The sequence below is a fragment of the Sturnus vulgaris genome, chromosome 3, assembly GCF_052056855.1.
Source record: "Sturnus vulgaris isolate bStuVul1 chromosome 3, bStuVul1.hap1, whole genome shotgun sequence".
Lineage (NCBI taxonomy): Eukaryota > Metazoa > Chordata > Aves > Passeriformes > Sturnidae > Sturnus > Sturnus vulgaris.
Window position 1 is genome coordinate 17457421 of NC_142245.1, and position 24697 is coordinate 17482117.

At 45.1% G+C, this 24697-nt stretch overlaps 1 protein-coding gene across 1 annotated transcript in view; it reads left to right on the forward strand.

The window, feature by feature from the left end:
- Positions 1–9516, forward strand: part of EHD3 (EH domain containing 3) — a 30301-nt gene extending 20785 nt beyond the window's left edge. Inside the window, exons 4-6 of the mRNA XM_014877442.2 lie at positions 4622–5034; positions 6010–6174; positions 7495–9516. Coding sequence (XP_014732928.1) covers positions 4622–5034; positions 6010–6174; positions 7495–8022 — 1106 coding nt within the window. The 3' untranslated portion in view covers positions 8023–9516. The remainder of the gene's footprint in view (positions 1–4621; positions 5035–6009; positions 6175–7494) is intronic.
- Positions 9517–24697: the final 15181 nt, after the last annotated feature.

Consider the following 24697-nt stretch of genomic DNA (forward strand, 5'->3'; position numbering starts at 1 on the left):
TAAATTTGGCTTTAAAATCTTATAGCCAGGCAGATTTTGTGCTGGGTCAGGCATCATCCATCTTCCCACTGTCAGCATAAAGACTGTATCATGCCTGATCTGACTTGACAGAATGTAATTGCATAATCCTGCCAGATCTTGGTGAAATGCACGGTGCCAGGTATTCCAGTGGTGCACAGACAAGAATTCATTAGGCCAGCCTGCCTTATAGAGTCTAGGTGGCAGAATGTCTGCAAGATCATTTTCTCTGCAGGCTGAACCCACTGACAGTCCTGCTGACTTGTCAGCTTTGTGTTAAGTCTGTTGAGTCCTTCTCATGCTGTCAGACGGAAACCTGTCCCATGAAAAAAACATCCGATAGAATAAAATTGTTATCATGTTCATCTTGTCCTCCTAGTACTGTATGATTTGAATTCATTTTCTCTTCACATTCACCTTATCTGGAGGTTGTGAAAAAAGCTGAATCAGTGATGTTAGAGAATGTTTAAATATGCAGCATATTTTTCAACAGGGATGCAAGTACAACAGAGGCATTACTGAACAGCAAACTCTTCCCTTTACAGTTGTGTCTGAACATCCCTGTAATAATGGTTTTGCATTAATGCAGCTTTGGCAAGCGGATGGGTTCCCTACCACCCTGTAAGTTCACAATAAAACCGTGCTTTGTTTTCAAAGCTTCATCCATCCCTGAAACACTGCCAAAGCAGAGAGAGTGACTGCCTGCTTTTGCGACAGGCCTTAGCAACACCCTACAACACTGGGAGGCATAAGGAGACATAGCACATTTGCAGTGGAATGAGCAAGTGACACCAGGAAAACTCCTAATTTGACTGCAGATGAAGATAAGTTCTTGGTCTAAGCTCACACAGTAATAAACTGCTGGAAGAAAGAGGCAGGCCCAGTGTATCTGTGAAATGAAAAATGGGCCAGGAAGGAAGAAACCAAAGCAAGGCTATAATGCTTTAATTTAGTTATAGAATAAGCCTCATGTTTTCAGGTGTTGAACACCTCTAGCTCTGGCTGAAGCCAGGCAAAATGCCTCGAGTTCTGTGTCCTTCACAGCCCTTCAAAAATGAAAGCTCCAAACTAAACATTAAAATATTAATCTAAGACCTTATTTTTAAACACCTTTATTAATAGCTTGCCCTTCGCCATTTACACTGTCATCCTGCTATCCAAATACTTCAGTAACAATCCACTCTATTATACACTAAAAGCAAGACTAAAAAGTCAACCCCATGAATCACATCTGTAGCAATTCTCTAGGCACTGTGTTCCTAAACACCACTACAGTCACTGGCTCCAAGTAGATAGTTGTAAACAGAGCTCTGTGCCACATCATGCTGTGTGTTAAGGAAATTTACAGCACTCGGGATAATTTTTCTCTCTTTCCCTCTATAGCGTTCCATCACTTAAGAACAGAATACAAGCACTTACACCTTGTTTTTCCTGCCAAGTACCTCCATACAGAGGAATGCAGCTGTGATCACGCACAAGACTTGTTTCTTGCTTAGCTGGGCACCAACCGGAGAGGTTCCCCAGAGGCAGAGCAAGTGGGACATACAAGGGAAGGGTGTGGGTTGGGCTTTTGTCCCAGCATGGGATGTAAATGAGCCCATGGTGATGTTTCAGAGCAGTCAACAGCAAGTGTTACTCTCCAGGGCTTTGTTCTCTCTTTAATGGAGATATGCAGGACAGCTGTCAGGAGAATATCTGAACAAGCAAAGAAGCCAGGAAAGAAAGTCTGCTAATCAATCTAAACATTTAATGAAGTCCACAGGGACATTCAGGACTCATTGTATGTTACTGTAGCAGCTGGGAATATACAAAGAATCTGAGCAGATATTAATTCCCTTTTCTTGCTGGGTAGAACAACATTTGTTTTTGTTAATAGGAAAGAGGCTCAGGAAATAGATACCCTTTTAAGTGCTACTGTGGATGCGGGCTTGATGTGGGATAAAAATCATGAGAGCTAAGCACCTGAAGATAATTTTGGACAAATCTTGAGACTCAGACTAAGGTCAGTCTCCCAAGTCCTCAGTTAATACCAAAACAACAATTACACTTTTTCTCTATACCTCACTTCTTTTAAATAATCAGTTCCCACTTTTACTAAATGCCTGCAAGGTGGACTGAGTGTCAGGTGCAGGCACTTTCTCCAAGTCATCACAGCCCCTATTAACACAACACAGAGCATAACAGTGACTGCTCCTCTACTGTCAGAGGGAAACCATCCACATGATCTGTGAAAGGACATCCCTATAGCATTACAAGGTAGGCTAGAGAGCATGACTGTTTTCCACTTGGTTCTCCCAAGAAAAAGACTGGACAAAGTAGCTATGGTACAATTCAAACATGTGCCAGCTTGACAAGAAAACATCCCAGTCCATGAGATTTAACAAGGTTAAATGCACAAACATCTCCAAATAAAGTCACCCTGACTCACTGCTTCCATGATGAAAAAGCAAGCTGTGTAGCTCTGCGTATGAAGAATAAACTGTCCTGCCATGCCAGATGACTTCCAGCCCTGGCAGAAGTGAACAGAAAGTCTCTATATCTTCTGTTTAGCAAAGTTTGAGGGGGCATGGGAGGTCCCTGTTTGCACATCCATTGATCTGCTTGCAGAGGGACAGCTGACAGCCTGAACCTAGGCCAAGTGAAGTGAGGTATTTATTCAGCATCGACTTTGTCCTGCTGCCATTGCCCTCAGCACAGGTTAGGAAGGAGTCAGCATGCTGATCTTTGCAGCAGATAGGCAATTTGAGCAGTGGAGTAGAGCTCCCAGCAGCCAGAACACCTGAGATTAAAGAGCTGAGGTTAGCATCTAAGATTAAAAAAATCTGTTTAGTATCTGAAAGCAAGCAGAATCAAGTTTACTTCAATTTTAAAAAACTGACTTCTGACTGTGTTTGAGGTCAGACACACGGATTGAGCAAGATACACAGCTGTCAAGATAACGTATTGAATGCTCAGAAGGTCTTTTCAAAGCTAATACTGATTCTGAATTCTCTGAAGTTCTCAGTATCAAACATAGGTGAGCAAAGAGCCAGGGCCCAGCATTGCTTGCTCTTGTTAGAGGAGACATCAGTGTCCTCATGAGCAGAAGGACACTGGTGGGACGAACATCTATCTTTCGTTTGAGATTTGTGTAGATCCCATGGAAGAAGGCAGGGCAAAGTGTCCACATCCAAGAACACACACCTCACACATCCACACTCTGCCACCCCCTTTTCCTGTAAGGAGCAAACTGTAATAGACCAAAGCAGAACACTGCCCAGTAATAATTCTTTGAAGTTGTATACAAGTTCTCAGTGGCAAAAACTTAATGCAAATTTATCCAGCTGAAGAGAAGCTTCACACAGGCTTTACTCCTGACATGAGGGCCAGGATTTCACTCCAGTTTGCTTAGTCATATGGAAGACAAGGCCAGCATGAAAAAACTAGATCAGAGCTCTGCTATCCTCCCTTCTGTAGTTCCAGTCTAATGATTGGGATGCACTGGTTGCCTCTAGGTTTTACAGGGGACAGAAGGAAAAAAAAGAAGAAAAAGAAAAGGGAGCAGGAGGAAAAAGCACCAAACTAATTACCATGTATTTATTCATGAAAGCCAAGATTAAAATAGTATATTAAAGGATTTGAATGCAAATAGCATTTGCTCTGTCCTGATTTCCCTTAACAAAGTGCAGCACTCTGGTGACTCAGATAACCCCAAATGTTGCACAGCATAGGAGAGCCTGACAGAGCAGGGGGAGAGAACCAACCAGTCTCTCACCAAGATTTTAGAGAAGGATAAAAAAAACACCACAGAGCTAAGACAAAAGGTCGTTTTGTTGCTGTCATTACTATTGTTTTAGGGACTTCTCCACACACTATTTATCATTCCCTGTACTGCTTAGAGGTGGACCCAGTCTGACACGGAATCCATTATCTTTAGTCCTGAGGCACGTGAAATTTGAGCCCACTGTTCCTGGTCTGTCTGCCTCTGGTATTCACAGCAATGCTGTCTGCTAAGCATCAGGCTCTTGGCTAAGTGAACACAAATCATTTGGCTTTGTGCACATGCAGCAGGTATGACAGGGTGATTACTCTGGTAAGAAAGATTATTTGCATGCTGGGTTTTGAATTAAATGGGACAAAGTTAGTCTTGCACAGCTAGACAAGACCTGAGATTTATTAAGCAGTGGAGATACACATCTCAAACCAGTCTGGGTGTAAGTATTTTAATTATCCAGCTTTCTGCAGCCTTTTGTAGGCTATGCTGATGGCCAGTCATTCACAAACTAGACCTCTCTTGTTGCTACATACAAGACTTCTACAGTAGGTGTTTGAATACAGCAGTTGCTCCTTGAGGTACATTTTAATTAAGATCTGGAGCACAAGTTCACGACTTCTTTGGGTGATCTCTTAATGTGGAGAAGACAAGAGCTGTCCTTAACTGTATGCTGTGACATTTCCATGTGGAGGACATTGCCTCATATCTTTATCAAGCTACCTTCTCTACTGGGAAAACCACTTCCTTGCAAGCTTATCCTCAGTTAGGCACAGCTGTAGTTTGAATACAGCAAGTAGGCTCTCTACTCCCATGTTTGCTACATCTCTGCTCTTCTTCCCCCCCTTGCAGGTTATGACTTCGCTGCTGTACTGGAGTGGTTTGCAGAACGAGTTGACCGCATCATTCTCCTCTTTGATGCTCACAAGCTGGACATCTCTGATGAATTCTCTGAGGTCATCAAGGCCCTGAAGAACCACGAGGACAAGATGAGAGTTGTTCTCAACAAGGCTGACCAGATAGAGACTCAGCAGCTGATGCGGGTGTACGGTGCCCTCATGTGGTCCCTGGGAAAGATTGTCAACACTCCCGAGGTCATCAGAGTCTACATCGGCTCCTTCTGGTCCCATCCACTGCTCATCCCCGACAACCGCAAGCTGTTTGAGGCAGAGGAGCAGGACCTGTTCAGGGACATCCAGAGCCTGCCCCGCAATGCTGCCCTCAGGAAGCTGAATGATCTCATCAAGCGAGCACGGCTGGCCAAGGTAGGTGTTGGTCTAGAAGCCCAAGCATTTGGTTTGGGCTGTCTGCAGCATGCAGCCTATGGAGAAGCTTGCAGAACTGGTGGATCCTACTCTTTTTCCATCCCATTTAATTCAGGCCCAGCATATGAGTCTTATGCCAATATGAGAAGAAAACACCTCCTTTGTTTGGTGTGTCAATCCCAGCAGGCCAGAATGAGGAAGATAACTACAGATCAAAGCAGGTAGCACTTGAAGGGATCTGGAAAGCAGCTTCTCTGTGGTAGCAACTTGAGCATTAGGACCAATTCGGTACACCAGAATTATACGCAAAGGGAATTGATAAGTTCTAGGTCTTTTGTTTTAAACTTTCTTAGCCAAGAGAGGTACCTGGCTTAGATGGATGCAGAGGTAGTAGAGACTCACACAAACAATAAATAAGCCTGTAGTATCCCTGAGTATTTGAAATAAACTGAAAGAAGCCCCTAAAAATCCCTGGGTGAACTGAGAAAAGAGATCAAAAGATCTCTGAAAAGCTTTTAGTGCAAGGGTCTTCATTTCAAGAAGAGATGCTTGGTTCACCATTTAAAAAAAAAAAAAAAAAAAAAAAAAAAAAAGGAGAAGCCAGAATGTTGCATAAGTTAAGGACTGGTATTTATACTAAAACACTGAACCTGTATGTTTGGACTGGAAGGGGACTGTTCCCTTGAAGGCCATGACCAGTGAAAGAAAAAAAACCCCACCACTCCCTCCAGAAAGTGCATATGAATATCACTGTCTGTATGCTCAGGATTACACCTTGTCTCAGCACAGCCAGAGCACACAGCTGAGCATTTAGCTCTGGAATAACAATTCACAGGTCCAGGCAAGCTGAGGAGCTGAGCTTGCTCTTCAGGGTGGGACAAGATGTAGCCAAGTCCTAGGCACAGATACTCTGCTGAGAAGAATTTTCTGATGTGCTATTTAACATTTACCTTCATCTAATTTAATTCCCTTCAGGTCCATGCCTATATCATCAGTTCCCTAAAGAAGGAAATGCCCTCAATGTTTGGGAAAGACAATAAAAAGAAAGAGCTTGTTAACAACTTGGGAGATATTTATGCCCGGATTGAACGGGAGCATCAGATCTCACCAGGAGACTTCCCTAATCTGAGAAAAATGCAGGTAAGCAGTGGCATCCTGGCAAACATCCAAGGAAAGAGCATTAGAGTAACTGCAGAGAATACAACAGAGCCATGCAGACATTGATTGTTGCCACCTGTGGGAAAAGTCTAGTGTAGTGGTGAAATGTGCCTTAAAATATGTGCAGGCTATATTTGGGCATGAGCACTTCTTACACGTAGAGCTCATGTGAAGCATTACAGTTTCACATTCCTTTCTTGTATCTTTGCGTGAATATCATTTACAGCAAATGATTTCTTCTCTTTTTCTTTATTTTTAATTCCAGGCTTCATTTGCAGATTTTTTAGGCCTAAGCATACTGTTAATTTATAATAAAAAGAAAGCTGTGTCCTGAAACTACTACATATGCCACATTCTTCAAGAGCTATATTTGTCTTCTACATCACTCTTTGTTTCTAGAAAGAGAGAAAGGAAGGTGTGAAAACTTAAAGCCCCTTTTCTATTTTAAGCAGATAAGCAAGTTTTCTGTTCTGCAGACCTGAGACCTGGCCCAGTGTTCATGCAAGTCAAAAACTTCAAAGGACTTTGGATCAGAGCCTTGTATTGTATATTCAAGCAGTGCTGGACACTGCTGCATTGCTGCGTGGCTTCAGTCCAAGCAGAAACCTGTTCTGAGTTCTAGCTGTTGAGGTTGCTATTAGTTACCCATGGAAAACAGCATTTGCCTATTTTTGAAAATATATTCTCCCTAAGTTGTTGGAAATGAGATCTATGGGGTATATCCAATAGGAGATCTCCTTCACTGCTTGTTAGAATGTGTTTGAAAAAAACCCTATCAATCCAGTTGGAGTGAATAGTGTGGATTTAATGAGTAGAGGGTGAAAGATAAAGCTGTAGGTCTTTCTGTAGATAAAAGAGAGTTCTCTGCAGGCCCTACTCAAAGTGCTTTTGCTTAGCTGTGAAATTACAGAATCTGAGCTATGCTGTAAAGACATGCTCACCACGTCTTACTTGATGGCATCTGAAAAGTACACTGCATGGTGATGAGTACAGTGGTCTTTTGCCAGGTGGCATCTCCTTCCCAGAGTGCAGAAAGGGGAGGGAATGTAGAGGGCACTGGCTGGAGGATGTAGCAAGAGCACACAACCAATTTGCCTTGAACTGTTTGGTCATTTTCTGTAGGACTTAAGAGAGGATTAAGGTAAGAGCAAGGCTGGCCAGGGAGACTCTACCCTGTGCTGAAAGCAGGGCTGTCAGAGAAAGGAATGCCGAGTTCCCCACTCCTTTGCGTCCCGCTGTACACCATTACTCCACCATACACAGCCATGCTGCTCACCTCTTGCTGTGTTGTCCCATTTTAAGGATCAGTTGCAAGCCCAGGATTTTAGCAAGTTCCAGCCTCTGAAGAGCAAGCTGCTGGAGACAGTGGAAGACATGCTGGCCAACGACATCGCCCAGCTCATGGTGCTGGTCCGCCAGGAAGAGTCCCAGCGGCCAACCCAGATGGTGAAGGGAGGAGCCTTCGAGGGCACCTTGCACGGCCCCTTCGGCCACGGCTACGGAGAAGGCGCCGGAGAAGGGATCGATGACGCCGAGTGGGTGGTGGCCAGGGACAAGCCCATGTACGACGAGATCTTCTACACACTCTCGCCTGTCGATGGTAAAATAACTGGTGCCAATGCCAAGAAGGAGATGGTAAGGTCTAAGCTGCCCAACACTGTGCTGGGCAAGATCTGGAAACTGGCTGACATCGACAAAGATGGCATGCTGGATGATGAGGAGTTTGCCTTGGCGAATCATCTCATAAAAGTCAAGTTGGAGGGTCATGAGCTGCCAAATGAGCTCCCTTCCCATCTCCTCCCTCCATCCAAAAGGAAAATAACAGAGTGAAAGGAAGGTTACAGGGGAGAGGGAAAGGGAAGGGGAAAATAAAAGATCTAGAAAAACATGTTTACTTAAATTATACCTTTAGATGTGAGATCACATTTGGATTTATACCTACTTTGCTGTATGAAGAACAAAATCTAAAGCAGAACAAAAAAGTCCAATCCTTCATGATAATATGCAATTAACTCTTCCAGTGTACTGTCCCTGCTTTCTAATGTGTAGTCTGTAAATATGAAGGTAAAGAAAGGATGTTGCAAACTAGGAGACTCTGTTAAGCAAGAGTAGAAGAAAACCTGAGGTGGGCTGCATTTTTGGAGAGTGGAATAGGCACTAATAGAAATCTGCTAACTGCCAGCATCACTCCTGAGCTTTGGCTGCACCTTCTGCCTTTTAATGGGTCTTGCAAATTTCAGGAGACTAAGAGAAACTACAAGGTCTTCAAGCTATTGGCCAAAATAAAGAGCATTTCCTAATTAACACAAGCCCACACTAAAATACTAGATATTAAACCCCAGAGTTAAGAACTTTAGGAACCTTGATTCTCCATTAAGATACAAATTTTACAAATGTTCCCCTGTCCTTAAAGAAAAATACATCAATAAAATCTGAAAGAGCTCTGAACTGGGCAGCTGGAGTTCCTCATTGTTCACTGGGACAGGCATTCAGAGCTCCCAATCATCGCTCCCTCCCATTCAGTCCCCAGGGGAGATTTGTTGTGCAGGCATGGCCGAGAGGAGCACACTCCAAGGGACGCAGAGGGAGGGGCCCTAGAGGTGGACATCAGGTGGGTTGGAAGGCAGGAACACCACTTCCAGGCTCACCCAGCATTTCACAGCCAGTGGGTAGCGTTTGCTCTGTGAACAGTGGTGGTGTCTGTGATTCCTGTGAAGTGACGTGTTTGCTCTCATCGTGCACAGTGAAAGCTACGAGGCCCCATTCTCACTGTACAGATACAAACCCCACACTGTCAAGTGGATCCACACAAGGGCACAGCACAGGGGCGCTGGGCAGAGCTTGCTCTGCTCTCTGCCTCCACAAACCTAGCCAAGATGTCAGCCTTCACACACCCTCCTCACCACACAGTAACACTTGATCCCCTCCAGAACTTCTATCCTGAGCCAAGAGACCTTCCCCACTTCTTTCATGCTCTATGAAATTTTTGTTTTCAAGATCCAATTTTAGCAGAATTCCCTGAATTTCCTGTTTCATTGCCTAAACACACACGTGCGCGCACACTCTTCTGGTTTTTGTTGTTGCTTTGGAGCAGTGTGTTGTTCCAATCCTGTTGTCACTTTATATAAGCTGAGCTCCTACTGTGATGAAAAACCAAGATAAGTATAACTTATTTTATATCTCTTGTGTTCATATTATATAGAGAAATATATTCTGTGTATGTAGAATGTGCTTATTGCAGTACATTTATCACTTGTCTTAAAAATTAATGCATTAACCTTTTTTGTACCCTGGTCCTAAGACATTATTAAAAAAGAAAGGCCAGATCTGTCTGCTTCTTTATATAGCAAAATGAAATGCAACTGAAAAGGAAAAAAAATGCCTTTTTCTAAGTGCAACAAAGGGAGGAGATTATCCTTATGCACATTCCCAAATGTGCATGTACAGATCAACCCAGCTGGATTCGGGTGTGCACTGCTGAATGACTGGTTGACATCTGCAACATCTTTCTCTCTTGGCAGTCTAATCACAACCTCCATACTTGCCAAAGCAAGAGGAATTGTACCCATGCTTCACCTTGTTCAATGTAGGGGAGAGGTAACAACCACATTTCAGTGGAATAAAGAATATATTGAAGGATTTTGTTCCTGCCAGTCACAGATGAGAATGCTACGAATTTATCAAGATCTGGAACAGATGCAAAAAACCTCAATCTTAAATCTTACTAATTCTACTTCTGTCTTCTTTCTTTCTTTTCTGTAGATGTTCATGACAGTGATAGTTAAGCCCAGAGTGGGACAGTGAGAGGCATGGAGTAAGAGCAGTTAGGATAGTCCTGGAGAAGCACTTGGGGAGAGGGTGTGCGCTGTAATAGTTGGCAGAGTTTCCATTTAGCATCTGTACAGGATGAGAGAGGAGTAAGAGAAAATCGTATGGTGGAAAGCAAAAGCAATAAATGCAAGTTGCAGGAAATGCCAGCAAACTGTGTCATTCCAGTTCAGCTATCCAGTGACCCCCAGTTTAACTGTCATCACAGTACATCTGCTAAGGCTGTCCAGGTCTTCCTGAGGCATTTGCATCCATCAGACACCAGCTGAGGCTGAGCGGAGCACCGTGAATCAACCCTACCTCTGTGTGGGCACAATTGTCTGATGGCCACTCATACAGCACATTGTTTGTGCCAAGCATGTAATGCTGAAATTTAACTCCTTAAAAAGCAGAACATACTGGTTCTCTCAGGGGATGGGAGAAGGTAGTCTTTTCTTCCCTGTACACTCCGGCGAGGTGCTCAGGTAGGCAAAAACTCATTGTAACAGCAATCAAACAGCTTTCAGGGCACTTTTGTGCCTAATTGTGCATACAAGTTCACAAGCCAAACCATTGGCCTTGTTGTGGTAGGTAGTAAGTTAGTTATCAGTGCCTGACTGCAGTTGTGCTTTAGACTAATCTCAAAGAAGGGCTCACTGTTACACAGGAAACAGATTTCCTGTGTTGCTGGTAGCAGCAGTTACCCCCACACCATGGCTGGGGTATGCCAGCACATTCCACAGCTCCTGCCTGCTCAGTACACTGTGCCCTTCTCGTCCCTGTGCCAGCCTCTCCGGGATGTTCCCACAGGATTCACCCAGAAGGGGCAGCAGGCCAGTGGCACGGAGAGCTCTGCCCACAGAGGCACCACCACAGCACTGCCGGGTGGGGCTTTGCTTTCAACACCCCTCAGGAACCCCTTGGCACTGTCAGAGCACAGCTTCCCCACTCGTGGTGGGGAGAGAGGGAAAAACACCAACATGCCACTGACAAACACGCTGTTACTTAATAGGGTTGCACCGGGCAATCCTGTTAACTGCAGGGCAGGAGGTGAAGTAACCCTGCTACAGAGGGAACAGCACACCTGCTAGGGAGGCTGTGTTTCCAGAGAGGCAGCTTACAAATAGTCCTCTTTAGTCAGATAACTTTATTCAGTACATTTCACTTTTGCTTGGCTCTTCAGGAATTTTTTTAAAACCCAGCAACAATCAAACAAAATCCCACTAAAACACCAAAAACCCACTTCAAATCTTAAACACCCTGACATTCTCTATATAAAAATACACGGAATCCTGTCTCTCCACTACGGCCATGAGAAGGTGCATGTATTTCTCCATCCCCTTCCCAGATAGCCACTGCAAATACAAACACCCCTTTTTTTTTTCCCCTTTTTCCCTTCCAAGCTACAACTCCCTGGGCAATCCCAGCCACCTGCATTGTTTCCCACATCTGTGGAAGGATGTGATTTCCCAAGCCCACCAGGACTCCAGGCGCTGCACGCAGGCCTCCAGCCAGTGCACGTTCCTGCCAGTTCACAGAACCACGCTCCAAAGGCAGTTATCTGTGTCCAACAGTGCTTCCTTTTTCCAAGAGCAGTTCTCAATTACCGAACAAGACTTCCCCAGGAGGTTGTACAGAGGAACCGAATCACTTGCTCTGTGGGTGGGGGATTTTATCATGTGAACATGCCACTATCACTCACTTCTCTGATCCTGTCATGACCTTCTCTACCCATCCTCACATAGAAGAGCTTTCACAAGATCAAAACAAAAAGGTCTTTTTTTTTTTTTTTTGCCCCTCTAAGTAGGAACTGCATTTGGTCTTCTCTCTGGGAAGGATCTAGAGCAAAAACATCTACCTACATGCTATATGGGCTAATATATGAGGTTTTTTTTAAATTAAATTCTCTCTACTGTGGAGCATGACAGGCAGATTAGATCAACAGTGCTATACAACCATTTATTTGAAGGGAAGGATAATAATTACACTAAGTTCCCTGAATAAGGTTTCACAGGAGGTGTTTAGCTTAGCAAAAGGCAGTTACTCCTGGGAGTTGGAATTTAGCCAGCATGCTGAAGTTCAGAGGGATTTTTAATCAAACAGAAAAGGTTAGAATCAGTTTTTCCATCACCTTAAGTTCTAACACAAACTTCACACAACAATGAAATTGAGATTTAAGTCTGGAAGCTGTTCTTTTAAGTTGCTCTCCTTATTATGCCTTAATGCTTTGTCCGCCTGACAGCGGCCTTTGGTTAGTGAGCAGAAGTTATGGGTTTGACCTTGCAGAGAGGGACAATGCACCTACAAGCACAGCTGGAACCACAGACAAGCTCCTTTTGAAGGTCACACTACACCTCTTACATCATTGATAGTTTCCACCTCTGCTATTGTTTATCTCGTGTTTCTTTTGTTATAGAGTGAAGCTGTGGCTCCACATTCAGGCTTTGGTAAATCAGGGGACACGATAGACTAATAAAGCCCTTCCCAAATGCAGAAGTCTTCAAGTCCTTCAAAGCCTGATGGGTGGGAACACTCATGGAGAACAGCACTGAATTACTCCAGAGGAGCAGCTTGACTGGTGACATCCAAGTTATTTTTGCAGAGTTTTCATAACATAGCATAGCATCTATTATTTTCTGATCTTCCCCTTCCTTCCTTCTGCTTATGAGCCTTTCTCTCCTCTTCCTAATCTGTGCAAGGGTGGGGGAAAAATAAGGCTTAGTTTGGAATCTCAACATACTAAGAAGTTCAAGGCTAGTGCAGGCAAGTCAATCGCTGTGTAGCTTTCCAGCTCCTCTAGGCACTGCTGATAGAGTAACAAATCCAGTATTTAAAGCAGGCCTTTGAAACAATTCCTGGGTGCCTGAAGGGAGAGAAATCCCTGCTGAGTACAGCACACGTCCTCCACCGGCGTGCCCATTCCACTGAGCCCTTCGCTGTCAAACACTGCACGAGTTGCTAGGTTTAAAATGGGCTCCTCTCCAGCTGCTTACGTGTCCCATAAACAGCTGTCAGCGAGGCCTCCATTACTGTCTGCAGAAGATGTGAACGTGGGAGATATTTATAGGCCGTGGATTAGATCGCCCTCCTTGCCTGGGCCATTGCACAAAGGGCGTGTGCATGGAATTCCTCTCCTTACGCCACACAAGTTCCCTGCAAGCAAATGCCAGCTCTCTCTGAAGCTTTCACCCACCACCCCACACATTTATTAGGCAGATGAGGATCACAGAAGCTCCTTATAAGGTGATGGCAGCACAGAGGCCAGTGGGAAGCAGAGCTCCCAGGGAAAGCTCTCTGGCCATTTTCTGACTCCCTTCAACCATGAGTTTTCAAGGCAGAGCTTCAGCAGCATTTTTCATAAAGACAGTGGAAAGGTATCAAAATGAAGACTTTGCTGCCTGATTGCCTACCGTGTTTAAGCCATTCACAACACAGACTAGGAGGAATTCCCTGCATCCTACCATTTTTAAAGCTTCCATGTCCCACAGCACAGGCATCTCTAGTTACATCAGAACAGCATAGGTGCAGTCCAGGCTGAGAGCTCACAGGTAAGTTAAGTTTCCAGAAGCAGAATTGTTCCCCAGTTAGAATTTCCATATCCAGTCCCTCAGTAAAGAGTTTCTTCTTATGCCCAGTTGGGAATTTCAATTTTTCTGCATGCACAGAAAGATGATAAGCAGCTTAAGCTTCCATACCAACTAACTAGCACCCCTCAGTCCAGTTCTAGCATGGAACAAACCTTTGGCAAACTAGAGAAATTGCACCATTTGCAACCAAGAGAGATTAGTTCCCTAATTAATATCATCTTTGATGACTCATTATGCCAAAAGGGATAAAAACAGACCAATGATCTTCTCTGCCAAGAAATTACAGCTTGCAAACTAAACTATAAAAAGAACTGGTGGCATTTTTCCCAGGTCCCACCAGCAGCCACCAACATAAAATAGCAAAGCACACCTAAAGCTCTTCCTTCTCAGCTAAGCACGGCTTCACTCTTCTGAAATTAAGCAGCCTTGGAAGGAGAAAGGAAGTGATCTACTGTTTGCCATTTAATGCTAGCCTAGAGCTTTATAGGCTGCTCAGAGACAATAAAAAAATCCAGTGACTGGAAGAACAATCAAGAAAGAAGTTTTCTTTCATCTCTACTGCTCAGAGATGTCCGGCATGTACAGGAGCAGAGACCTTTACAAAAAGTCATGCAAGCAGTGAATGTCAACCCCAATCTCACAGGACACATTAATCAGAAAACCCATGATGATGTATTGGGACCTGGTTTTTAAGGGCTTGTTCAAACCTGCTTCAGCCCAAGGGAGGCAGCATAGCCAGCAATCAGCTCTCTAGATGAATAATCTGCCTTACCAGCTGTAGCCATCACGTACAGCAATGCTGTGCAACACAAGGGGCTGAATTCACACACCCAGGCCCACAGCAGCCAAACCATAGTGCATAGGTCTGACAGTCCCACAGCTGTGTGTGCAACCCTGTTACCTTTATGGTGCTGGGGTTTTTGCAGGAGTTTGGGGTTTTTCCCCCTGTAAACATTTCACAGGAGTGGAGACTGATGAGGCAGTGAGGTATGGCAGCAATACTTTCCGTTAAGCTCTGCTGATTGAATTGCTCCAGCCCTTTCCCTGCAGTATTTTCCCAGCCTCAGAAGCTCTGTTCCCCATATCTGTGAGGACAGAGGGCTCTGCCAAGCTTCTAGTGCAGTGCTTCAGCAGAACAGCACAGAAGAGAGACCACATGCTGATTATGAAAGTGGCAAAGCTTAGGCTTGAACAGCTTTTTCCTCCCCCTCCAACCTCTACACAGCTGAGTCAAACCCCAGAAGTTCCACATCATCTCAGGCTTGACAGCATTTCAGTACAGACCCAGGGGCAGAGTTTCACATCTCTCCTGAGAACTCGGAAGGAGCAGTCTTGGGCTTTGGTTGTGACTTTTCTCAGACACCCCGTTTCTCAAGGCCACTCTGTGACCTTCCTCTCCCACAAGGGCTTTGAGGAAGTACAAATACTCATCCAACCTGCACCATAGAAGAGGGGAAGAACAGTGCTTATGATGACATCCCAAAAGCCTTCCTAGACAGGCAAGAGTGTTGTTGCTTGTTCTGTAGCTCTGGAAAAAGCCAGTCTGTGCAAGGTCCCAGCAATGCAGCAGAGGTGACTTCCCAGCACAGCCCTCAACAGAGGCTGCCAAAGGTGCAAAGAGGGTTCCAAGGGTTGAGAGGCAGGACTGGAAAACATGGGAAGCCTGCTAGAACTTGGCCAAGGGACCATGTCTATACAGCCAGGTATACATCTCTAGGCTGGTGCAACTACAGCTTGTTGAAACCAGGCCGAGCCTCTGCAGAGGACCTGTTCAACCCTCTTGGAGAAGCTGCTCTCCCACAGCAGGAAACATGGATGTCTCCTTCACAAGGGAAACAAATAAGCCCTGCAGAGCATGGATGATAAACTGCTAATGTGACAAATGAGGACACTATGTCCTTTCTGCCTCCTCCTCTCCCAGCCCTGGAGAGATCACTTAAGGTCACTAATATTTCTAATGATCTGCTTCCAATGGGTCACCTCACTCATTTCACTCCATTTCACAGAAATAAAGGTGCCCTGGCTGCCTTTCACCACTTTCTTTCAGGAGGACAGAGGGGAACAAAAGCTGGTGCAGTCCTGCTGAGAGCCATGGGCCATCGTTACAGACTGAGCCAGCTCCAGCCCTTTCCCTTGTCCCCAAAGGGAATTTACTCAGCCACCTTCTCACTGCCATGGGAATGTCAGAACTGTGATTTACATGGAAAGGCTGCCAAAACTGGGATAATACAGGGCTAGTGGGCTCACCTTGGCTACTCGGAGAACCCATGGGAAAAGAGGAAGTTCAGACCATCTTCCCACCTGGCTTCCCACCATCTCCAGAGCTGGTCAGAAGCAGCCCATTTTTCACCCTCTAGCTAAGGAAATGCCTTTCAAAGACCCTACCACCCTGGCTAGAGGTCTGCAATTCTGCCACCCATGAGCTTACAGCATTAATTATTCTTGGGGCATCTCAAGGCATCAGATGCAACCTCATTGCCTGCTCCAAAGTCCTTTGCTGGAAGGACGAGGGAGGCGAGCACCTCCTGGCCCTGCAAGGAGCTGCTGACTCCAGCAGGAGTGAGCAGCCAAGAGGCTGTTTCCAGAGAGACAGGCTGCTGTTATCAGCTCCCCAGAGATGAGTGTGCAAAATACCTGGCATATCATCCTCCTTGGATCATTTGTATTCAATTGTATATCCAAGAGGGAAGGGGCGGGGGGAAAGAGGCTCTTGACTTTTGTTCAGGAAGAAGAGATAAGGTACAAGGAGAGGAAGAGTGATTTTTTACAGCCCCAGCAAATAGTTATTTACTTCCTAATGAAGTGCTAGTGCAAACACTGAATATAATCCAATGAGTAAGAAAGGCCACTGGTTACTGGGTTTCAGATAAATGTTTTCCAATGCCCAATTAGAAAGATAAGTGCATATTGAAGGAGAAAAATGGGTTCACACACCACTGCAGTCAGGATGCTGTACTTTTGTGTATCAACAATGCTTGGCCAAAGACTTCAAGCAATCATGGAACAATCTCATTTCCCAGAAGAGTGAGACAGAGTGCTTAAACACAGTGTGTTTAAAACTGTCATTTAAAAACTGAAGGGTGAAAAAACAAAAAGGGTGAATCTTTGTATTTAAAAGATCTGTTTATAAGAGAGATGTCAGCCCAAAAGCCAATGGGCACAGCCAGGTTTCAAAGTGCACTCACTGTCTGTGATGAGATGGAAGCATGGTTGGTTTCACAGGGACTCCTCCAGCCACAAGGCAGCCCAAGACACCCCAAGAAATGCATTCCCCCCAAAAAAACATCAGCCCTCATACTTCTAAAGCCTGGTCACACCATGATGTGTTTCTAAATGCAAGGCCAGAGCCCATGGAAATGAGCTCTGCATCACTGGTGGTGCACAGTGAACTTACCCAGGGCATATCCCACCTCCTCTGTACAGCCCTGCTGCCAAAATGCCTTTAAGAATTTGGTCATGGGTTATGCACTCAGAAATCATCTTTTCTTTTCATGGCCCAGAAGTTCAGCTTTCCAGACAAAAGTTTAATGCTTATTTTTAAGCAGAAGAGATTTGCCAGCACAAACTAAGAGATAACAAGCACTTTAGTCAGCAGTCAACGAGACAAACACGATAACCTGGCAGCAGCATTGCACTTCCTTCTCCACATCATGCCTTCTCCATACATCCTGGGGGACACAAAGTGCCTCTGCTGGAAAGATGCTCATTGTGTTGGGTGACTACAGGAGTGACCATAATGCACTGGAATAGACACACCAGGGCACAAAAAGGCAAAATAAAAAGAAACACTGGACCAGGAGCCAGAACTGTTCAACACAACTACATGGCAGTTTTGGGATACGAGCTCCTGATCTCCTGATCTCTCTACATAAAGTGCATTCACACGGAGCTTTCAGATACATCTTATAACATTGTATAACACTGTTTTCTTTGGTTTTGAATCCAAAGACAGTTTGCAAGAACACTATTTTTAAAGAAATTATTCTGGACATGAGCAAGTGTTCTGTGTTGGAGATGGGCACAGCAAAACTGGGACGCAAGAGAAAAACAGATAACCCCCTCTGACAGGTTTTAATAGGTTTTAGATAAATTTTTATATAATTTACACAGAGACACTAGCACACATTTAGAATTCAAGCACACAGAACTCCATAAGGCAATAATTTAGAAATTCCCCTGCCAAGAAGTTACGTATTATCCCTAGTCCCTCGATTACTTTTGCTGAATAACAGTCACTGAACACTAAGCCTGTGCATTTTTTTGAAGACATGGGTTTGCTTTTTCCTGATCCAAATACAGAACAAAAACAGGATCATAATTTACCATAGAAGACAATGAAAATCTTATCGTTGTAAATATATGTAGTGAGATAATACAAATCCTGTTCCTTGGTATTTCCCCTCCACCCTCTATTCCTACTACTACTTCTTCCAGCTTTAGGGCCTGTCCCCTGCTTGCATGGAAGATTGACGCCCATCTTAAAGCCATAAATTACTCACAAACAGCTACTGAAAGTAGCAATGACCGTAGGGTAACACTTCCACAAAGCAATAGAGCTTCCTGGCAAGCTGATAAGAGTTTCCTGTTTTCAGTCTTGAGTTGGGTTTTTTTGCCTCTGATAAAAAATTTGACTCTCAAAACATCTCGAAAGGAAGGACTGACAGATTTTTTTTCCCCTCCTCCCCTAAACATGTTGTGTTGTGAAAATTTGTTCTCTTTTGCTGAATGTGAAATGGGGACCAGGTTCAAGAAACTCAAGTGCACCAGCTGAGACAGCAGGTGAGAGAAGCACATGAAGTCCTTCCCCACCTCAGGATGATGAACTGGCCTTGGAGCTCACCTTTAGTCCTGCCCTGTGCTCTCACCTCTCAAGTTCTGCATTTTGCACTCTGGCAACACTCACCGTTTCTATCACAGGCAAAAATCCCCACAATCTCCAGGGACACAAGCTCTGCAGTTACCCCTCTTACTGTGGTGGCATGACCCCTGTCGCCTCTGGGCACCTCTGGAAGCCTGAGGAGAGTGACCAGGTGGGCAGCTCGTTGTGCTTAGGGCCATCCTGCCCTGTGTCATGTGAGGGACCTTGGACACAGGTTTGCATCTGAAATCCTGAAGTCCCCAACCAGCTCTCCTGACCTGAGCTGTGCTTGCAGCAGCCCAGGGCTCCATGGGAAGCCCACTCCTTTCCTCACCTCAGGGCACCTTCTGGACCTGCTGTCCTCAATTTCTGGGGTGAGACCATAAGTTCAATATCTGGGACAAACAGACCATATCAAATGCAGGAATACCTCTCTTTTACCCCTTCCATTTAGGTGCTGTCCTTACACAGGAAGCTTCTTATCCAAGGGGTTTTGGCAGAGGATTCAGTCACATACCCGTCCTCATCCTGACCCAAAAGTGTTCACAGGTATCTTTATTTTCACTGGCTCCATATGCCTCTCTTTTTCAGAGATAGGAGAAAAATCATTGCACAGACTTGATACAACATCAAATACGGATACACGATATCCCCTGGGAACACCACAGTCCCACACAGGATTTTAACATTTAATCTCCCATAATCATCTCTCCTTGAAAGAGGAACAGTCAGCAAATATAGCCCACAGCAGAAATGAAATAAAAATAACTTTAAATGCTCTATTTGTCCTCTAGTATGCAGCCCCTACCATCAGGAAGGACAAGGGCCAGGCTAGAGTCCTCAGCTTCTCCATAACAGGTGCAGCCTGGACAGTTTTTATAGCAATTATGAAGGGGCAAAACAGCAAGGTGATGTTTTACAGCACAAAACTTTTTAAGAATAAGCAAGATAATTTTGTATAGTGAAGTTCAAACTAGATTGCACTCTGTGGAGGAAGAGCAGCCAGTGTTTTCTTCCAAATCAGACTGGGCACCATTTCACATCACTTCTCCTTTAAGCCAAATTTCATCACTTCACCTTACAGTAAGTGGCAGAAGTGAGAAGCACTTACACAACAGACCAGAGATCACTGACCTGCATTTTTAGGGGGCTTTCAGACATTCACTTTCCACCTGCATTCATTCACACACAGGGCTGCCCAAAACAATTTAATCGCTTGCCCACATTAGCTGGCAAGGCTGAGAGAGGCTCTTCACATATACCCCTTTCAGTACATGAGAAGAAAATCAAACAATGCTGCAACATTAAATTTCAAGACATGCAACTGTCCAGGCCAGCCACAAACAGGAGCAGTGCTGAATGCTGCAACTCTACCTTCTCCCAAAACCAAAAAGTCATCTTCTAAAAGTGACACCACAGCTGAGACAAGCCAGGCAGCTCCTCCTAGCCCCAGATACTCAAAAGTATCCAAAACCATCACCAAATGCTTTCTCTTCATTCACTCTCCTTCTCCTTCCTTAACTTTCCTACCTGTTCTCCAGGAGCCATTCCCTCTCGAGAGCCTAGCTTTCAGCAAGCAACCCAACACCACCATTCTCTATCCATACTTTCAAACCATCCTGTAATCTCACTAAGGAGGAGGAGACTAGCTCAGGTGAAAGAAATTCTGCTCTCAAACTTCTATGCACCTGAGAAGCCAACACCCTTCTAAAGCACCCAAAGCAATTTGGCTAACTCAGGCTGCTCAATACTTACTGGGATTATCGTTCCTGATGGAGGTTGAATATGCCCTCAAATAATTATTCTAATCAAACTACCTTTTACAACATATTTTGCAGCCAAAGGCTCAGTGTGAATCTTTGTTGCAGAAAAAAAAGCAGACAGGAGGTATGTTGAACACATATATGTGTGTATATATATAAATATATATATACACACATATATATAAAAGGTTAGTGTGGTCAGCCAAGAGGTCTGAACTTCATGATTCATTTTACCCAGTGACTTTTCTGGATCCAGTTTAATTGCTCTTTGGAAGCCAAGCAAAAAGCCTTTTGGTCCAAGGTCCAACACAGGAAACTCTGAAATGAGCTGCCTTACAGAAATGCTGAGCAATTGCCATCAGGGCCACCTTCGCTGTCCCTGTGGGATTTGTGTCAGTGATACCCTACACCACAGAGCTGGTGAAGCTGGTGCAGCCCAGAGGAAAGCCCTGCTTCAGCTGGCAAAGGCCTGAGATGTCGAGAACAAAAGCATAGCTGCAAATGGGCTTCATTTGTTGTACAAATCACAGTGGTAATGAAAACACACAGCCACAAGGCTGGTTTTGGCAGTCACTTTTCAGTGTTGGACTGCAGGAAAGGAAGAGGTTTAGGGATTGTGGCTTAGGGGTTTTTCATTACTACAGATCCCAGAGAACTTTGTAAAGCAATGCTCAGATCCAGACCAGATGTGCCAGTTCATCCCCTGTGGGGCAGCAGACCCAATGCTGGAAACTCAGTCAAGGCAGACCCTCATGGTGCATCTCTACATCTTGTGGGACCACCTGGATGCAGAAATTTTGGTCAGAGAAAGACCTGGGCTGGGCATAAGGCAGTGAAGCTGACAGGGCAATCAGAAACTGAAGGATTTGTCTCCGAAATGTTAAGGAGCCACATGAAGAAGGAACCTCTTCCCACTTGTCCAAGGCTCAGGCCTTGGCCACAGCACTGATCCAAGGCGATTGATTGATTTATTTAAGCAACACTCATAAAACTCACTGAGAAGAGAAAAACCCTACAGCAGAGCAGATCCCACTGAGAGCAGCCAGGGATAGCAGGGATAGATCTTGTTCACCATCAGATTCTCAATCCAGGGAGTGACAGGAACTAGGCATCAGAGGAGAAGCTTTAATTTTAGCCTGCACCCACAGAGCATATATTTCCCTTTTATTTTTATTCTGAACTTCATGTAAAAATAGGATTTCCTGCTGCCCGATAAGGGATTCCTGTTTTTGTGGCAGGTCTGCCTTCTTGGGAAGCCGGTGCCTATGGGGTTATGGATGGGCTCTTCTGAGCACGGCAGCCCAGCTGAGGGGGAAGCTTGGAGAATATTCGGGATTTACATTGCTCCTGCTCGCCTTCAGGGAAAAAATAAAGTGGCTGTGCCCCCCTTCTTCGATGAATCACCACTAAGTTTAGCATTCCAGAACTCTGTTTTGGAAAATCTCTATTTGCCTGCATATTTTTAGTAGGAGGGGTTTGGGTTTGCATCCTTCCCAGGTAGATTTTTGTCACTTTGCCGGGCTCCGAGGAGGCGTTTCCTGCTTTGTGAGCCTGGTCATCAACCGGGAGATAAATATAAGCACAGAACAGGCATTCTTCCCATTCCTCCCACCCTTCCCACTCCCACATTCCCCAGCACACCCACGCTCCCCAACAGCCCCTGGAGCTGTAGGGAGGAGCAGCACGTATGGACCTGCCTCGAGGGGCTGCTCCCCACCTCCACCTGTGCTCTGCAGGACACAGGAGTGTCACAATTCCAGGACAGGCTGTTTCGAGCCCCAATGCCAGTTATTGTCAGCCTCCTGTAATGCGAAGGCATCACTCTCCTCAGCTATGTCCACCCTGAGAAGACACTCACGCACCAAAAACTTATTCCAAAGCCACCAGGGTCACTAGGAAAGCAAGACCTCTGGCAAAGGCTCTGCTTCCCACCAGCTCTTATTTTCTCCTTGTCTGCTTTTCTCTGTGACCAGGCAAAAAGTCCTCAAGTTCTAAAAGGAGATGTGTCAAGAGGAACATGAAATGGAATTCATGCATTTGCCTGGTGCTGAGCAGAAGTTTCCCTCGACCCCCAGCAAGCCATTCCTGTTGGCAAGCGAGCAAAAGGGAGTGAGAGTTTTCCTTGCAAAGAGGAAAAGTGCATGTTTTTTCCTTTTAAGAATAAATCTTGATTCTCTCAGTGGGGCAGTGGATGTCAAAAATGTGGCTGCCAGGACTGAAAGCAGCTCTGGCTGCAGCCCATCCCCAAGACACCCTTTAATGTTGCAGGGAGCTGCCAGAGAAGCACAGACTGGAGAGGCTTCCCTCCTCCTCTCACGGGTTTGGATCCAACAGGGTTGCTCCCAGGGACTTGACCTCACCATGTGAAAAGACTCAGAAATCAATCTGGGCAAGGACAGCCCAGTAAAGAAATGTCCCTTTAGGTCAGCCTGAGAAACAGGACTGCTGCTATTGCCCAGGGCATGGGCCAAGAGCTGTCTGTCTGTGCTGGGGAAGCTCCAGTCTTCAGAATGGAAGGATGTGTTCTGCAACCATGGGAAGCTTCATGCTAACTCCTCCATGAAACAGGGAAAACGCAACCACAGGTCTGACCCACACATGGACATCTCAGCCCAGCTCCCAGGCTCATTGCCATGGAGCTGTAGCACTTTGGCATGCATACAGGCCTTAGCTGGCTTTCTAAAAATGATTTGTCCTGATACAAAAGTTGAAATATTTTTTACTTATATAAGACCAAGGGAATGGAAATGTTGAACTACCAGAGAACCACCACTGCATCACTTTTATTAATTAGTGGAAAAGGGAAAGGTAAGCTTTCTAAAAAGGCATTAAGAACTGTTTCTCTTGTGGCAGTGCACTACAGCCTGTGAGTTTCCATCCCAGCACCCTACAACACCGTGATCAGAGGCAGGACTGAGCCTGCCAGGGACAGAGCTCCCTGAATTTATACCAGGGATATTTATAGAGGCAGCTGGCACTGGCAGCTCTCCGGGGACACCAGCATGGTCTTCTGCAAAGGAGCTGCTGGCGATACAGTAAGAAAGTGGGAATGTGCTGGAGCAACACCAAACCACCAGCCAAGACTCCAAAAAAAGCCTCAGGAGTACCCAAGGGCCAGTCTCAGGGGTATTTCAGTGCTCTGCTCCAATTAAACCCCTTGGGCAGGGGCACCACGCCAACATTGATCCCAGCACTCAGCAGCTGGTTAAAGTATTGTTGAATCATCCATGTTGAAAAAGACCTCGAAGATCATTGAGTCTAACAATTAATCTTCCACTGCCAAGGCCACCACTAAGCCATGTCCCTAAGGGTCACATCCACATGGCATGGATTCTACAGAAACTTCCCACTTCTTCCCTGCTGGCTTGCCCTCCCTCAGAGGCTGAAGCAAGTGGTGGATGCCTCCCTAAGGGTGTTTTACCCAAGGGACCCTCTTCAGCATTCATCTTTGTCTCCTTCTTCATCTTCTTCAGGAGAATGAGCTGAGGATGCTCAACTGGGGTACAACAATCAGTTGGGGTCAGAAGCTCCCAAAGGCAAAACCTGCTGCTAGATCTTAGGTAAGAGTTAGCAATGGTGCAATTGAAATCTGTCTCCAAAGAGTTCCCAAAATGCAATTTGTTCCCACACTTTGCATTCGCAGGAAAATAGGTGTAGGGGAAGATGAAGGCTTGTAGAATCAGAAGGCTGCTGGGGTGAAAGATGTGTTCATCCCTCCTGGGTATTTCCTTCAGGCACAGAGATCCCTGAACCATTTAATGGTTTTCCTGGCCTGTCAGCTGAGAGTTTCATTGCCTGCTTTTGAATTCAGCACTTGGGGCAGGTGGAGCACCAGAGCACGACTTTTAACAGCTGCTGCATTTTAAGCCCTGGATTAGTTAGCAGAGCTGAAATCCTTTGAGCTTTTTTAGACCAATACTGCCTCGACTCACATACCTGCTGCTTCCTTAATTGTGGCTGTATGTGAAATTAGGGTGATTTGCTCATTTGTAAATTTTTTCTTCTCAAGTGGTTTTTCAGTGTTTCCAGGCCTTCTCAATCATTACATCATGGTTTTGTTCTATGGAAATGTGATGTGCAGGTGGCAAGAAGCTACTTCGCTTGTCTCCAGCCTGTCTGGAAATATTTAAATCAAACGAACCTCAGCATATATGGGGAGACAAACATCAGAGAGGAGAGGCTGGGAACTGGTTATTTCCACAGAATGAAAATAAATCCAGAAATGCCCAATTTACAGACAGGCAAGATTTACTAATAGAAGTAAAATAATTGGAGGAGGAGGCAAGTTTTGGCTGCATTTGCCAATTTTGAATGAAGGAGGAAAGCCACTTCCCCTCTTACTTCTTCTAAAAGCTCTGGGAAAAAAAAACAATAGGAAGAGAATTTTCTCTTTTCTTCACTTTTAGGTAAAAATAACCCTGAGGAAATAAAAAAAAAATCTGAACAATTTTGACATCAAGAAAGGGGGTGTTGAACCCAGCTGGAGTTAC